Source organism: Typopeltis vanoorti, chromosome 6 (assembly GCF_054136105.1).
Source record: "Typopeltis vanoorti isolate ZY-2024b chromosome 6, IOZ_Tvanoo_1.0, whole genome shotgun sequence".
NCBI lineage: Eukaryota > Metazoa > Arthropoda > Arachnida > Uropygi > Thelyphonidae > Typopeltis > Typopeltis vanoorti.
Genome location: NC_143554.1, coordinates 41,945,219 through 41,964,180, shown reverse-complemented (window position 1 = coordinate 41,964,180; position 18,962 = coordinate 41,945,219). Strand labels below are relative to the sequence as shown.

Sequence of the window (18,962 nt, the reverse complement as noted above, 5' to 3'; positions counted from 1 at the left end):
ACTGCAGCAAAGTTGAGGAGAACACTGACCACAAGAGACAAGTGTGCTGGTCCCACTGTATAAAGCTTTGATCAGATCACAACTGGACATCTGTGCTCAGATATGGTAACTGGGATTTGAAGAAGAAGAAATAACTTTGGAGAGGGTGAAAAGACAGACAACAAAAATGATCTCAGGACTGTACAACTATATAATATTGATTATGAGGATAGACTATGGACTGCAGAGCTTGGTGAAGAGATTGTGTGCATCTGCGTGTGTGTGTGTGGCAGGGCGGGGGGGGGGGGGAATATGATCTAGACATTTAAGCTGCTGAAGGGTTATTATCATATTAACACTAAGGAGATTTTTCATGTGGCAGGAACGAGGGAAAAGAGCAAGGACAAAGGACCATTCCTGGAATTACAAAAGAAGATGCTGAGTACAAGGGTAAGAAGTACGTTTTTTGCATGGAGAGTGGTATGAGTATGGAATGCATTGCCTGAGAGGGTGGTGAACATGCAGACTGTGGATGAGTTTAAGGAGCAGTATGATAAACTTCATGTTGACGTCTCAAAGGGAGTCTTTTGACTCCATGGAGGTCAAGAAAATAGATCATTATTAACTATAATAATGATCTATATTTCCTGGTTTATAGCAACAACAAACTGAATGTCTTGTTTTATAAACTATCTTACATCAGACACTCTTAAATCTAGTGGCGGCCGGTGAAAACTTTAAGTGGGGGTGCAGCATATACAAAAAAAAAAATATTTTTTTCCTAATCAGTAACCAATTTATTAATAAATAAATTTACATATTAAAACTTTGCTTTATTAAAAATATTTCACTCATCATGAACACACACCAATAATAAAAGTTTCGTATCTCAGAAATAATGCGTGCAAGCATACGATACACCGCCCAAACGAGCAGTGTCAGAATGACTTGTGATGTGCAATCACAAGCGCAAACAAATATCGGCTAGTCTGACTGCGATTGGTTGAACGTGATAATATGAACACTGCGTTTAGATTGCAGTGTATTTTTTCATAATCTAGAGCGCTAATCGAACAATTCCAATTATTAACTATTCAATCACTGTCGAAACATAAGCTGTAACCCTTAATATGTTGTATTGCATTTATATAATGTTGTAATCATTGTTATTATTTATAAACACAAACAAAATTTAAATTTTTTATTTTTTTCTTGTGGGTGCTGCAGTGTCGCAGTGCTTATGTACAGGCTGCCACTGCTCAAATCCCTTAGTGTCATTTCCACTGATTCCTTATCCTGAAAGGGCACAATTCATCTCATCACGAGCGACTCTTCACCACATTTACCTTCCCTATCCTGCCAAAATATGCCTTTTGATTTCTATCCCTGCCAGAATATCCTCCTCAATTAACCAAGTTTCACTAATACCAACAATCTTTGGAGAGACCGAGTCAATCAATGCCATAAACTCATTCCCTTTATGCCTAACGCTCCTGACATTTATATACACAAATGTCCAGTGCATTACCAGTATTCATAGTCATTATTACTACGCCTATACTCCAACTAACTCTGCAATATACTATACCCTCACATTTTTCATGCAATTCTAGTTACACATCCCTACTCAGTTATTCCACAATAGACCTCACACACACACACACACACACACACACACACACAGTCTTGCCATAAATACTGTTACAACTTCTGCACAACTCCCCCACGCTGCCAGAGAATTGCATGAGCCTGGTTCCGTTAGTGGCACTGTGCACAGCCAACATTCACGTTTATTGGTGGAGGGAAGGAGAGGGGGGGGGAGAGAGAGATGCTAGTTGTACAGGTTAGCATGCAGTGGAGAGATTATGAGAACTGTGTAGCTGTAATAGTACTTCTTAAAGATGAAATGCAGCCACCTTCTATTTTCAACATGCTAAAAATGCTCGAGATCAGTTGGATGTTTGCGTATTGGACTATTCACCATTATAGCAATACAGAAGACGTATCTTACTACGAAATAACAGGTCGATCATGTTGCGTTAGGATGCTACACCTTGTGAGGGATGTAAAGAAACACCACAATCATAATTCCTGTGAGAATGCAGAAAGTGATGTCACGAGAGATGAACGTTTCACAAAGAATGATGTCACGTTTACTAACTGATGGCCTCAGAGTGAGAGCCTATCATCGTTCTACTGGATACTTCCTAACACCACAAGTTATGTGGCAGAGGATAATAAAATCAAAGGCACTTCTCTGGTGGTACACAAGCAACAGACACAGATACTGTGCGACCACAGATGTGAGACCTCTCGAAACTTCTGCGCATGGCAGAAGAAGGCGAATCCATTTCGATAATAGGGTAAATCGATGCATTTCATGGGATGAGTGTTCATTATTGCATGTCAGAAAATTAGCTTTTCTTTTATGAAAATTGTAGTTTTTAAAGTGGTAACTATTTTGCTTGTACAACAGTTGGAAAATTTTATGTATAAAGCATGTGATTTCATGTGTTGGTAACGAATTTGTACATCGCCTTATTCCTTTCTCCCCTAAAACATGAACTGACTCTTCTTGGTACATTGCCAGCTGAGGCCTTGGATCTGTGGTTGGACAGTATCCACATCAAAGAAGAGATTTTGATCATTGAAGAGTCGTTCAACTGCTAAAACAATCGGTATATACCTTAGATGGTCGCACAGCATGTGTGTGCCACAGCACCCAGGATTCAGAGCAGTCATCACCTTGCATCAGTGATGGTTTGGTGTGTGTGTGTGTGTGTGGTGTGACATATTGAGATATCAAAGTTGAATTTCTGCGAGAAAGTAGTCAATCTGTGCCAAAGTGCATCAAGACACCATGCTGGAACCTGTGATACGGTCCCTGAACAACATCTTGTTTCATGGTAGGCAGCAGACTTTCCAACAGGACCCTGCACACAAAGCAAGGCAAGGACCACACAATAGTGGTTGGAGGCGAATGTGTCTGACCAAATATCATAATTGTCCATATGGTATGGAAGTCCCAATTTGAATCTGTTGGACTTCAAATTGTGGTCAGAGCTTGGGAGAGAATCAAAAAATTTCACCTCAGCATTTCTGTTGGATGTGGTGCATGCTGATATGTTGATGACAGCTCTCCTGGCTAATGATATCCAGGATCTTCAAAATCTTCTCAAACTAGTGAATGAAGATAGTGAAAAAATGGGTTTAAGAATAAATATCACCAAAACTAAATTCATGGTCATAAGCAAGACACCAATTCTTAATTCTGTGTTTTCTTTAAATGGGAAGCAAATAGAAAGAGTGACAAAATTTAAATATCTCGGATGCTGGTCGAATTCTTCATTTAAAGAATTCAATCCAGAAATTAAAATAAAAGTTAGAATTGAACTGAAATTATTCCCAACATAATCGATATACAAATTAAAGAGTAATGGTCCTAGTACAGAACTCTGAGGTGCCTATTACATTAAAGAACCCATTAGACCATTATACTTTATGTATTCAACAAATAACATGGGGTGATATTTTTTTTTACATATAAAACTCCAGCTTGCTGATTTCCATTATGTTAGTTTATAAATATGTGCAGATAAGACATAAAAAGAATTCTCGTTTTTCTTTGCAAACATCGAATATTTTATTAAATGTTTATCTCCCAAAAATCATTTTTCATTCTTACATTCTCTATTTCGAATTCTCTTTCTGTATAGCCCAGCTGTTAGCATTCAACTATTAACTCAATAGTTCAGGCATCTTTATTATCATCATCATCAAATTCCTGATATGTACCCTCAAGAGGAGTACAGGATATGATAGTACTACATAAAAAATTTACATCATTACTAACTTCCTATCTACAATTTTCCTCCAGATCAGTCTGTTACTTGGCAAGACTCCAACATTATCAGATCTTATATTTCTATCGTCTAAGGCACTTTGTACCATATCAATCCACCTATATCTTGGTCTTCCTCTGGGTTTTGTACCATATCAATCCACCTATATCTTGGTCTTCCTCTGGGTTTTGTACCATATCAATCCACCTATATTATGGTCTTCTTCTGGGTCGTTTTCCTGCCAACCTGGAAGAGAACACTTGTTTTGCTAATCGTTCCTCGCCCATTCTGTTTAAGTGACCATACTACCTGAGATTAACACCACTAACGCATTCCTGGATGCAGACAATGTCAAGTTCTTTCCTAATATCCCCGTTTTTAATATGATATTGCCATTGATGCCATCTGTTCATGCCTCTAATCTTTCTCAGGACTCTCATATCTCCGGTCTCTAGGCTTTGCCAAAGTGTTTTACTTCTGACCCAGCTCTCAGATCCATAAGTTAAAACTGGTTTGAACAATGTCTTGTATACAGCTAATTTAGTATTCTGACTAATTTCTCTCTTATTCCATATGAATTTATTCAGTTGATTTCCCACCATACCAGATTTGCTGATTCTGTTGTCTATTTCTATATTTAATTTACCATCTTCACTAAAAATCATGCCTAAGTAGCTGAAATGTTTTACTTGTTCCACAGGTTCTCCGTTCACAATGCAGTTGACATTTTCAACGATTCTACCTATTTTCATTGTCTCTTTATTGCTGACCTTCATACCATATCTATTATAACAGTTTTTCAATTTAGTCACAAAATCTTGCAAACTTGTAGCGGATTTATTTAGAAGTATAACATCGTCCGCATAAAGCAAAGAGTTGACATTAACATCTCCAATTTTGATATCATGTTTAATACCACTTTCCTTCATAATATGATCCATATAGATAATGAACAACAGAGGGGATAATGTACATCCTTGTCTCACACCAGATTTAACATTAAACCATCTTCCTGTACTTCCTTCAATCCTAACTGCTGACTTACAACTCAAATAAAGACTAAGTATTGCTTGATATAATGCCCCATTGACACCATATAACTGTAGCGTATTGAATAGTTTCTCTCTTGGCACCTTGTCATATGCAATTTCCAGATCGACAAATCTTAAATACAAATCTTTGTTATAATATTAAGCTTTCTCAACTATTTGTCATAAAGTGAAGATCTGATCCTGACAGCTTCTATTTGGCCTTAATCCAGCTTGTTCTTCACCAAACTTTTCTTCCACAATTCTTCTCAACAGTTTCTCAAGTGTGCTTGCATAAATCTTGCCAGGAACACTCAGAGGGAAATACCTCTGTAATTCTCACATTCAGTTTTATTTCCCTTTTATATATGGGTACTATGAGAGCTCTACTCCAATCATAAAAATACAAAATTAATGATGGAAAATCTCACATAAAAAGATTTTTTTAATAGTATAATTTTCACCTGTGTGTCTCATGCATCTTCAGTACATGTTAAGCTCAAATTAAACAATAACTGACATTTCCAAAAAGCACCACCTACGTAGCTAGTGTAAGATAACTAAAAAGGTCAATAAAATTTCCTAACAAAAAAAAAACTATGTATACAATAAAAAGTTAGGAAAGATTAGCTGATTTGTAAAGTACTGTCTTCCATAAAGGGGATAGACATAAACCATCAGATCTGTTTAAGTTAGGAGAGTGGAGTAAAGTTTCACATGTTTCTTTATAAAGCCGTTCTATGAGAACCGACTTTTGTGAAGGACTCTTGTCTTTTTCCAATGAACTGTATGTCTGGTTAAGATGGCTGGCATGTTCTGCAAGTCCACACTCTTCAGGTTTAAGGTACTGAATATAAGCCTGGTGTTCTTCTAGTCGAATAGAGGCAGATTTTCTTCTTTGTCCGAAATAAGATAATCCACAAGAGCAAGGAATGTGGTAGCCACCTGGATAATTATGATGTGGAAGCTTGTCCTTAGGAGAAGTGAGAAAGGTGGAGATTTTTCTGACCAGTCGAAAGGCCACAAAAATATTCAGTGGTTTTAAAACTTTTGCTATATGTTCATTAATGCCGTGTGTACATAAGGGATAGGAATGCACATTATTTCTTCTGTATTTGAAGAGGAAGACATATTAAAACTACTCCATTAGATAGAAAGGAAGAAGTAATATATTGCAGTTCTTTCTATAAGATATCATCTGAAGAACAAAAGGAGTTGGCCCGATGAACCAGTGAGAAACTTTTTATTGTATATATAGTTTTTTTTTTTTTTTTTTTGTTGTTAGGAAATTTTAGTTATCTTAAACTAGCTACTTAGGTGGCGCTTTTTGGAATTGTCAGTTATTGTTTAATTTGAGCTTAACATGTACTGAAGATGCCTGTGACACACAGGCAAAAATTATACTATTAAAAAAATCTTTTTACATGAGATTTTCCGTCATTAATTTTGTATTTATATGTCTACTCACGGTATTCCCTTACTAAGAGTTACTCAAATCATCGGGAATTCGTCCCTCTGTGCAGGCTTTCTGAACTATGCAGTGCAGCCACTGTAAGACTCTTATACCACCATACTTCAGCATTTCTGGTCAAATATCAGCTACTCCTACTGCTTTTCCACATTTCAGCCTTTGATGGCTTTTTCTACTTCAAGTATGGATATGTATTCCTGACTGTATGCCTGTTGAGTGTTTTTTACCACTGTGCTATCACTGTTTGTTTCATTTAATATTTTGCCACCTTCTTGATATTTATTTTCTATATTCTTGCCAAAGTCCTCCCATGACTTTTGTTTAGCTAGTTTTACACAGTGTTTCGCTTTCTTACATTTGTCTCTGTATTCTCTAAGAGCACAAACTGACTTATTTGCCTGGAACTTTTGATAAGCTTTCTTTTTTTTCTTCACTGCCTCTTTAACTTCCCGTGTCCACCATGGAGTTCTGATTTTTCTATCCTTGTAGACAACCTCATCACATACGTCTTTGGCTGAATCAGTCAATATTTTCTTTAGGGCTTGCCATGGAATATCCAAGGTTTGGTTCCTGCTATCAAACTCTTTCATTTTTTCTTGAATAATGTTTGTGTATTTTAGACTACAGTTCGCATCTGAGAGCAGTTCAACTTTTATTCATTTTAAAACTTTCTTACATGATATTCTTTTCAATATGAAAGTCAATTTTATCCGGCTGAAGACTAAATGGTGATCACTTCCAATTTCAATCCTCTGTATACTCTAGTGTTCTGCACCAGTGAGAAAACATCACTATCATCAATAACATAGTCAATGAGACTTTTCTTATTCCTTGCGGCTTCTCTCCATGTCAATTTGTGCACATTTTTATGTTGGAACATTGTGTTAGTAATAATTAATCCATGACCTGAGCAGAAGTCCAACAGGTATTTGCCATTATTATTAACTTTGCTCTTTTCTCCAAATTTTCCCAAAACATTTTTGTATGTCTGACAATCATTTCCTACTATGCTATTTAATCCCCAACAAGGACCAACTTTTCCTTTTTCATTGTGTCAGATGCTTTCTCTAAAGCATCAAAAAATTCCTCCACTTCTACCTTAGTAGAACCTTCTGTGGGACCATATGCACAAATAAGTCTCATTGTCCAATTCCCCATTCTGATATTTGCCTACATCACTCTTCTTGAGACTGCCTGCCATTCAAGAAGAGTAGCCTCGTATTTTGTGTTGAACACTATGGCTACTCCTTCTTTTCCTCGATTGTATTGCGCTGAATATAACATTTTGAATTTATTGCTCAGAAAGATCTCACCAGTTTCTGTCTTTTTTTGTTTCAATCAACCCTATTATGTCAATCTGGTACTTTTATCTAATTCCTCAGCTAGCTCCATTTCTTTGCCATTCAAGCTTCTTATGTTGCTAGTACCGATCTTTAACCCTGGTGATGTTGAGTTGGAATGTGCTTTCAGATTTGTTCCAGTAGCTGTCTTTTCGCTGTTCGCCCTGGTTCCATGGCAAAAACAACGGGGGCCTTGTTTAATCGGGCAACGCCCCAGCCGGTATGAAATTTTGTCATGTTGTACCATCATTTTGTATACTGGTTTAAGCCAATAAGAATACAATTTGTTTATTGTATTCTTATTGCTAAATCCCAAATTGCCAGCCCATCCTCGTTTGTTCAGTATCCAGGTAGATACCCAACAGGGTGCACCACGAGAAGGTGAGGATTGGACATTAGGTAAGAAGCCGTGGTCGGTTCTCCACATTCCTTTAAAGGCTATGTGAAGGTCTTCTCTCAGTTATACAGCTTTGTCCCTTAAGCATCCCCCCATCTTTATTATTAATATTTTTTTTTTTATTTATTTCTTATTATTTTTATTATCTTTATTTTATTTATGTTTTACTTTATTTATTTATTTATTTATTTTTATTATTATTTTCTTATTTTTCTTATTATCTTTATTATTATTTTTATTTATTTATTATTTATTTATTAATTTTTTTTTATTTCTTATTTTTATTTATTTATTTCTTATTATCTTTATTATTATTTTATTTATTTATTAATATTTTTTATTATTATTTATTTATTATTTTTATTATCTTTATTATTTTTATTTATTTATTAATATTTTTTATTATTATTTATTTATTATTTTTATTATCTTTATTATTATTTTTATTTATTTATTAATATTTTTTATTATTATTTATTTATTATTTTTATTATCTTTATTATTATTTTTATTTATTTATTTTTTACTTTATTTTATTTATTTATTATTTATTTCTTATTTTTGTTCATCAATAATTTAAGTTTTTTTAATGCCTTATACATTTTTTTGAATTTGTGACATGACTACGGGCACTGGTGTGATCAGGAAATTCACATATATGACACAACACAATATGCTACACACTTGTGGATAATTGGAAAGTATTATTCTGGGTGGTGGTGGGGAGAGCTATGTGAAAAGTCCACTATCTGAGATGCCATTTCCCAAGCTATTTGGATAACACTGAGTTCAGTATATCATAAAATTATATGACCAAGTGAGCATGCATATATATTTTATTTTGTAAAAGTGAATATAATAAGCTCATTTAAATACAAATTTCTCAAAAGAAATAGAAAACATATTACAAATATTCATCTGAATTAGTTTTTTTTTTTTTTTTTTTTTTTTTTTTTTTTTTTTTTTTAGAAATTTGTTTATTATTTAAAAAAAAATTAAATAAAGGAATAAATATTGATTAACTCACCATATCATCTGGACCTTCACACGAGTGTCGAAATGGTGTACTCTGTGAAATTAAAATATTCAGTTTATCAGGAATAAAAACATTTAACATATTCAGAAACATATCTATAAAAAAAAATTGATATTTATAACAATGCATTGTGTTCACTTAAAGTCTAAGTACACCTATGCATCTAACCATTGTGATGTCTCGAAGCAGCTTCAAAATCAACTCTAGGAGACTTCTGAAATGTTCCATAGGTATCCAAAATATGCCAGAGGAGCTTGCATTCCCTCTCAGTTTCTGGTGGTACTTAGTCACATGATTGACTGTAGCATGTCTTTTGGATTTTGCAATCCTATTGATATCCATTACCTACTCCATTTGTCATTATTCTCACTTAATGTTTCAAAATTTTTACATGCTAGTCTGGTTGGCTGAATGAAAACTATCTATATTTTTTCAAACAAACATGCTGCTGTTGGTTTGAGTCTCAATGTATTTAGATGACAGATGAATTTCATCACCCAGTGTGAGCTCACCATCCTGCTTACTGGATGCCTAGAGTAGCCTGAAAAAGTATTTAGAGTCTCTAGAGCAGGGTATCAGATCATGAAACATTGTTCTATTTTAATACAGACGACAACCTTTTGTGGGTAGAATTATCATTATTCAAATTATCAGAATTATTAGAATTATCAATGTTCAAACCATGCTTTCTTACTAACTGAAACCTGCCAGCTTCCTTTGCGACCATGCATTTCTCCTTTTTGAACTACATTCTCTACAGCAATTAATCTTAAAAGATCTCTAGAGAATGTAGTTTGAAAATAAGTATTGGCAATGGCAACACAAAATTATGACCACCTGTTGTTTGAGCTGCCTTTTACCTGGATAATAGTATAAATACATAAGTCCTATTTGGTGGTGTGAAACTTATCTATATACTCATATTTCTTGTTCTCTATCCTAGTCAGAAATGTTTCTGATGAAGAAAGCCAAAGAGCAAATTAATTTTCCTCCTTTTATTTATTTATTTTTAAACCATATAGACTCACCCCAGAAAAACATATCACTATGTAGCAAAATATATTTGCGTAGCAATATGGCAGTGCTAACATTACAAGGATGCAAATAAGAAGTTAATCAGTAATATGCAAATTAATAAAAAAAAACTTCAAGATATTCATTAATTGTGCAATCTCAGCACCTTCTAATGGCATTACTGAGGATTACAACATTAAACGCATGTATACTATGGATTGCTTTGTTCTCTATCAAGTAGTTTGTTTTATACAGCAGTCTGAAGCAAAAGTGTTGTCTGTATTTATTAGTTTTATCCCTGGAAATGGATAAAATTGAATATCGTGCGTTAAACCTTCTTTTACAATTCTTTGTAAAAGAAGGTTTAACGACAAAAGAAATTCATTCAAAGTTCATAAAAGTTTATGGGCACTCTTCTCCTTCGTTTTCAACAATTAAGAAATGGGCTGCCGAGTTTAACTATGGCCATACCAGCGTTGAAGATGTCCGCTTGAAGGACATCCAAAAAGTGTAACAACACCAGAAATCATTGTTCAAGTGCATGATATGATGTTGGATGACCGGTGAGTCAAAGTGCATGAAATTGCTGAGACTATAGGCATTTCACAAGAACATGTAGGATATATTTTGCATGAAGAATTGCAAATGAAAAAGTTTTGTGCAAAATGGGTGTCACATTTGCTCACAGAAGATCAAAAACGCACTCCCATGAAAATCTCTGAACAGTGATTGGAGCATTTTAACAAGAATAAAACTGATTTTGTGCATCGATTTATTACTATGGATGAGACTTGGATTGACCATTACCCACCAGAATCCAAACAGCAATCAAAACAGCAGACAGAAGCCGGGCCAAAGAAGACAAATTTGGTTCTATCAGCAGGAAAGGTCATGGCATCGGTGTTTTGGGATGTTAAAGGCGTCTTATTTATTATCTATCTTGAAAAGGGTAAAACAATAACTGGGGAATATTATTCCGATCATTTAACCAGACTAGATGAAAAAATTTGGGAGAAAAGACCCAGTTTGCAGAAGAAAAAAAATCATCTTTCATCAGGACAATGCACCTGTCCACAAAGGTGTTTTGGCAATGGGAAAATTAAGGGATCTACACTATGAATTGTTGGAACATCCACCCTATTTCCCAGATATGGCTCCCTCTGACTTTTATCTCTTCCCAAAACTAAAACTCTTCCTTGCTGGTCAGCGTTTTTCTTCGAATCAAGAGGTGATTGCAGCTGTAGAGAGATAGATGTAGAAAGTTTTTTACCTTAGGTATAATATATGTTAAAGATACCAAGCTATTTTAAGCCTGGTTTTAATCCATTTCCCATATTATACCCAAGGCAAAAAATTTTCTACATCTATCTCTCATCCTGAGATTTTTATTTAATAAGGTCAAAGCACCTTATGGTAACTTGTTTTGATAAAATAGCTCTGTATTACTTAACCTTGGTATTTCTAAGCCTGGCTCCCACTGATGAGACCTCAATAAAGGTCGAAACCGGTCTGGGTAGTGGCCCCTTGCCTTTAATACATAGCATCATACATCTCCTCAAGGAGATGTGCTTTACATTAAGGGTAAATATTAAGAATAGTGATCAGAGCTTATTCCACCTTTACTACGAGTTGCCTAAGACTTGCACACTTTGTGGGTCACCCAGACTTGCACTACTCGCAGGTGCAAACTTGACTTACTTGTCTGTTTGCTTACTTGGGAAATGGATTAAAACCAGGTTTAAGATAGCTTGGTATCTTTAACATATATTATACCCAAGGTAAAAAACTTTATACGTAAACAAACAAAGTTTGCGCCTGAAATATAATCAGGACTAGGACAACTCGTATATAGAAGCTAATGACTTCACATCACTTGCCTTAGTATCCCATAATGCAAAGCACATATCCTTATGGGTACATAGTATAATGCTATGCATTGTGGGAAGGGTCACTACCTAGACTGGTTTGGACCTTTATTGAGGTCTTGTCAGTGGGAGTCAGACCCAGAGGTGATACTAAGTTTGAAGTAATGCAGAAGTCATTAGCTTCTATATATGAGTTACCCTAGTCCTGATTATATTTCAAGCGCAAACTTTGTTTGCTTACACTTGGATAAAGGATTAAACAAGTATATAATTTCTTGGTACAGTGGTGCCTCGCAATTCGAAAGTTGAATTTTGCGGACTGGTGCATGCACGTGCATGGAATTGTGTGATGTCATTTCTTATTTGTCATTTCTTGTTAGGCTACATTGGTGTTTGCTTGTGTTGTTTGTGCTAATTTTTGATTCTGCATTTTTCAGAAAGTAAAAATTATGTGCATCTGCAGTTATTATTTTTTTGAATGAAATTTAAGAATGGATCCAAAGAGAAGTGAATAGAGGAAAAAATTCAGGAAAAAAGCACACTTGGTTGAGCATAGAGAAGAAGAAAGAAATTGTAGATAAAGTGCAGAAAGGTAGAACAATTACAGATGTAGCTCAAGAGTATGGCATTCCTAGGTCAACTGTGGCAACAGAGAGAGAAGATTATGGGTGCTAGTAACTCAGGCGATGATCTGTGAGAAGGTTAGGTTAATTTTTCAAAAATTGTAGAAGAAAACTCTAGGATGAACCTCAGATGAAACTGAGAAATTCAAAGCAAGTTGAGGCTGGTTTCACAGAATTCAAGGTAGAACAGGCATCCATAGTGTTCTCAGACAGGGGGAAGCTGCTAGTGCAGATAAAGAGGCTGCAGAAAAGTTTGTGAAAAAATTTGATGATTTAATCAGGAAGGAAGGCTATTGCTACAGAAAATTTTTAACGAGGATGAAACTGGGTTATTTTGGAAGCGCTTGTCACAAATGCAAGCGGAGACTTTACCACTCAGAAAATCCTCAGTGGTTTTGGGAAGAAAATCATTAAGTCCAAACTGCCAGTGACATGGAAATCAAATGCAAAAGTCTGGGTAGACCAGCAAGTTTTCAAAGACTGGATTTTTGAGGTGTTTGCCCCAAGAACGAAGAAGTTCTTCACTGACAACAATTTGCCTTTGAAAGCACTATTGATCCTTGACAATGCGAGTGCCCATCCTCAAGACTTAGAGGACATTCTTGAAATCGACTTCATCAAAGTCCAGTTCTTGCCTCCAAACATGACATCACTGATCCAATCCATGGATCAAAAGTGATTGTGTGTTTTAAAAAACTTTACACCAAGGCTTTGTTCTCACGGCTTTTTGACGTGACTCACTCTTCTGACAAGACACTGAAGGACTTCTGGAAGACTGAGTCCAACATTCTCCACACTATTTCCTTTATTAAAACTACCTGGGATGGAGTAACACAAAGACCCCTTTGTGCATCGGGGAAGAAACTCGTTCCTAATTTTTCTCAGGATGACAACAGTGCAGACCAAGCAGCTACAGCCATTCGAGAGATCATTTCGACGGCAGAGAATCTTGACATAGAAGGGGTTGATGAGGCTCATGTAGAAGAACTTGTGGAGGATCATGTTGATGAACTGACTGTGGAAGAACTCAGAGCTCAGCAAACAAAGGAGAGAGAGAGAAAGAGGAATTTCACCTGAAGAAGAGGATGGCAGGGAAAAGGGGCTGATGCCAACAGCTGCCATTAAAGAAGTTTTATTCCACTGGGAGAAAGTGCAGTTTGTTTGTTTGGAATGGCACCCCAACACTGCTGACGTGAGTAGAATGACAGACTTCTTCAACAACACCATCATGCATCACTTCAAAACCATCTTGAAAAAGAGAGAGATAGAGACACAGTCCACCCTTGATCAGTTCTTCATCCCTGTTCAAGCTTTTGTGTGTTATACAATAGTAAGATACGTAAAGTAAATAATATGGTGAATTTCTCTCCCACTCCCCCTAATGGGAGAGTGAGGATAGGGATCCAAACGAATTAATCTATTTTCCATAGACTTATATGGGAAATATTGTTCCGCAATTCGATGTCAGTTCGGCAACGGATTAATGTCAAATTGCAAGGCACCACTGTAATTTAATACTGTTACCAAATATAATTATTAGGTAACTCCTTCATGAAGTCTAAAGGCTCACTGATGATACACCTCACAACGTGCACCTATACCACTTAATTAGCCAACCACACTACATCTACAACCAATAGTAGTTTTGCCTGCAAATTGCATGCAAGTGTGCATATGTGTGTGTTCTTTTATTGATTTGCCTGTACGTATGTACATACGCGCGCGCGCACACACACACACACCATAGTTGCATGCACCCAAATTGGTCAATTCATAATTTTCTGTTAATATCAACTAATATTTACACTATGTACACCAGCTGAAGGTGAAATGTTAACTACTTATACACCGGTGTCCAAAAGCTAAGGACAAACTACATTTTTATCTGTATATGAAAAAATTTTCATATTCACATTTTCATGACTGCAGCCAAATGTGGACATAAATTTATTGCCAGCATACTAATAAATTAATTACACAAAAAATGTGTTATAAATTTCATATGGACAACGAATGGAGCCGACTTGCAAGCCGAACTGCATTGGTGCATCGATTATGTTTTGCTTTTATGACCAAAAATCTGTCATTATGCTTTGTTGGTAGAACCAGGGTGATCTCTCAGCAAATGTCTGAACACATTCCATTGGTTTGAAATGCTGCCTAGATATAACACTATGTGAGATTCCAAACTCCCTGGCAATATCAGTAATTCTACGACCTTCAAGCTTTCTTTTGAATTCTTTCCCATGGGTTTGAAACTTTATTCCTTCAGGCAAAAAGTTCCTTCAAACACAATTTGCTTAGGCAGCCTTCTGCCTTTTATCCTGTTGAATGCTACCATGTTAACCCCTATAGGCGCAATTCAAAAATCTCAATGTGTACCTGCTTCCTACTGGAAATCATCAGTCATACAAAGTGCCACAAGTTGATTCATTTGCAGCTGTAATCTTCAGAAATAGTGTTCATCCTTAGGTTTTGGACATCAGTGTATATTAGTGTGTTTATCAGTCTTTGAGACATGAAGAGATTTCATGCATTTTATCAGTGATACATGACCATAAGGTGACTGAGAAAATATGAATTTTTTTTCTCTCAGTTATCAGTTTCTTTTGAAGCAGTGGGAAGTGAAAAATGCTATCGAGACACATTTAGGTTCCATTGAATGAATGGAACCTAAATGTGTTTTAAATGAATATAATTTTTTTATGTTTTTTAAATGAATATAATCAAATTATAAGTCATTCCTGACTTAAAATGGGGATTATGTTCTGGCAACCACATAAGTCAATATGGCAGTAAATCCGAAATCACTATATGCTATATAAACCACAATGCCATGTGCTACAGGTTTTCCAGTTCATGCTGCTCTATTTCAAAAAGTTGTTTTTCTCTTTCTTCTCTTCTATATATTACTACTCATATATTAATATGAGTATCAGTCTATGTACAAATTAAAAATACTAATTTATTAAGTAGTAATAAGCAATGAAGGATTAAATTGATAAATAGCAAATAAAAACCAACTATTAACATTTTTTAAAAATAATAATAGTGAAATTTCCAGTAATAGTACATAACAAGTACCTCAGAAATTTCATGCATCTTATCAGTGATACATGACCATAAGCAATAAACAGGTTCACTTTATAGAAAGAAGATTCATTTTATTGCTGACCATTTATCACAATAAAATAATGCCACCAAGAAAATCATCATCATCAGCTCTAAAAGGCACTCACATACCCATGACCTTCCTTAGATTTTGTAACTATAATTCCCTCCAGGATAAGATAGTTAGCCCTATGCTATAAATATGCTTTGTTTGCAAATTGTGTTCTACTGGTCAGTTTGCATGGTTGTGAAACAAGAAACCCTGTCACCAGCTAACTCACCTTCAGCTGAAAAGCTCTGATAAAGACTGTGTCCTAGACAGGCTTTGAACCCATGTCTTTCCAACCAAAAGACTTCATCTATACTAACTGAGCTATGGAGGTTCACTTAGAAAATCACAAATGAAAAATTTCATATTCAAATGAAATTGTTACAAGATGCTAGCAACACATGGTCAGCAATTGAGACTCGAATAAGAAACATGGTTGTCATTTGGACATGTGCAAACCCTGCTCTACTTCTCATAACTCGCCCCAACTTTGCATCATCTGCAAACAATTGTATGTCACCATTTTAAAGCCCTTTCCAATGTTATTTACATACAAATTAAACAACAATTGTCCCTAAACAGACCCCTGGGACACACTACTATTGACTTTCTCTTCTGGGATATCACTTCCTCATACAAAACCTGCTGATACCTATTATGCAGCCAATCTCTAATCCAATGCACTAATCTACTACCCAACCCCATCTGTTCCAATTTAACTACTAGTTTGTCTAAACATACTAAATATACTGCATCTCCTTTGTCCAAGGCATTTGTCACCTTGTTATAATAAGTAAGCAGATTACTAAAACTAGGCTTACCATACGTCCCAGCCAGTTTGTTCCAGTTATTTGGTAAAATTTTAAAGTGCAGCCTCGGAAAATGGCAATTAGGCAACACAAATACCCCACTTTGACTCTGGCCTGTACGCTGCATCGCAAGTCATTGTTGAGCATGCGAGTCGGTGTTTCTTTTCGGCATGTTGTTTGCGATTTTTTTTACTTCATTAAATTAATTTAACCCCAAAATGCCAAAAAGAAACTGTGTATTTACGGATGAATTAAAAAAGGATTATCTGTTTTTGAAAAACGTTTGTGGTCATATTGACAAAGTGAAATTTGAACAGTGCTCTTCAGAATTTTCTGTGGCTCATGGTGGGTGTTCACAGCAGACTACTGAAAATATTATATAGACATAAAATAAGTGAAAAAGCAGAATCGGAAGATCAAGAAAGAGATGGCATGAGACCAGAACAGGCCACCTGGCCTTAAATCCATGTTAGGAAGAAGAATTTATTATTTTTTATTTTTTTTGAAGAAATATTGAACCCTCCTCTTGACAGCTGATGTTTAATTTTTTTTAATTATAGGCACTCCAAGATTTGTAAGTTAAAATATATATACAGCAATCCCTCAATTAATGAGTCTCTGACTAATGTGTTTTCAATTAGTGCACCTCTACAATTTGATTAGCGCACTACATTTTCAAAATAAATGTCATAAATTTTAAAATTTTTTTCTATCTATACATTTTTTTTTATGGCTAACTCTTTTAAAAAATCACTCACCAGGATGAAATAATTTAGTTACCAATTTAAACCATTTACAAAGTTATTTTTAATAGCATACATTACTATACTATTTCCATGTACACTATGTTTCGAATTTACTGTCAAAATTTATATTGTCTGTTAATTACATAGCATTGTGCTGATCATATCTCGTGCCTCCATTGCAATTGTTTTCCTTAAAGTATTTTCCAACCTTTAATCATGATGAAAAAATCAGTGAGCAAAAAAGTGGAAGTGTGAAAAAGATTAGGAAAGTAATCTCATTGGAAGAAAAATTTGAAATAATAAAGAAAACTGAACAAGTTAAGTCCAGAGCAAAAATAGGACAATACAAAAATGGGTAAATCAACTATAAGAACAATTTTAAGCAAAGCTGCTGAATACAAAGAAAAAGGTAAGGCTGCTTCAAGTTCATCATGCATGCAGACCACTCAAAATCGAAGTACGAAGTGTGATAATTTAATTCCCAGAATGCACCTGTAAAAAAACCTATGCTCGGAACTATACATTAGTGACCACTGTCACCTTCGAAGTCATTACCTTGTGCATTTATACACTGGTTTAGACTGGGTTCCCAATTTTGGAAACAGGCCTGGAACTTTTTCTGGAATACACTCTAATTTCTTTACCATATTATGCTGGACATCAGCAAAATCTTTGTCCTTTTAGTGCAGTCTTTAATTTTGGAAACAGCCAGATATCACAGGGGGCTAAGTGGGGTGAATAAGTAGGATGACCTAATCCAGTAATCGATTTTTTGGCCAGAAACTCTCACGATGAGCACACTATCGCTAGGCGCAGTGATGGATGATCCACTTATCATGTCACAATTCAGGTCTTTTTCTCCAAACAGAATCTTGTAATCTTTTCAGTTTTATCTCTAAATAGCATTGTTGGTTGACCGTTTGTCCCCTGTTCAATGAATTCATAGCAGACTATCCCCTTGTGATCAAAGAAACACATCAGCATGGTCTTGAACTGCAAATGTGACAAGTGCATTTTTTTCAGACATGGCGAACTAGGGGTTTTCCACTGTATGCTCTGGCGTTTGTTTCGGGATCATACTGAAAGCACTAGGTTTCAGCATCCATAATTACTCCCGGAAACATGCTTATTTGAGAAAGATCAGTGCATATCTTCAAGTCGTAACTTGAAGCTGCTGCTGCTTCTGTTCATCTGTCAAGATCCGAGGCACAAACTTTGCAGAAATCTTTTGCATACCCAATTTTCAGTTAAAATGACCCTGACTGTGTCTCGATTAATTTGCAAATCATCAGCTATTAATCGCACACTTAATCATCTGTCAGATCGTACCAAATCTCACACTCTGTTCACATCTGCATCCATCATTTTTGTTTTTGGCTTCCCACTTCTGGGGTCATCATTTGCCTCTTCTTGTTCACCTTTGCTCTTATGCCACTTGAGTTTTTCAGAGCATCCCCACCCACATGCCACTTTCAACAGCTCCAACATTTCAGCAGCAGTTCTGCTGATTTTCACACAAAATTTGATGTTAACATGCTGCTCCAAATTTAGATCAAACATTTTTATACCAAAGTTTACACGCAGCTCTCTATTGATTTTGCAATAGCCAACTAGCTCTATCAGCATGAGGTTTATGCATGCATTAGTTAAAA

The 18,962-nt window shown here is 35.6% G+C and overlaps 1 protein-coding gene across 2 annotated transcripts in view; it reads right to left on the bottom strand.

Moving 5' to 3' along the window:
• LOC150105404 (uncharacterized) overlaps positions 1 to 18,962 on the bottom strand; it is a 184,672-nt gene that overhangs the window by 67,100 nt on the left and 98,610 nt on the right. For both annotated transcript variants that reach the window (XR_016548446.1, XM_090394131.1), the window contains exon 5: positions 9,085 to 9,126. Coding sequence is in view for 1 of the 2 variants with exons in the window: in XM_090394131.1 (XP_090250257.1) it covers positions 9,085 to 9,126 (42 nt within the window). In the remaining variant the exon portion in view is untranslated. The remainder of the gene's footprint in view (positions 1 to 9,084; positions 9,127 to 18,962) is intronic.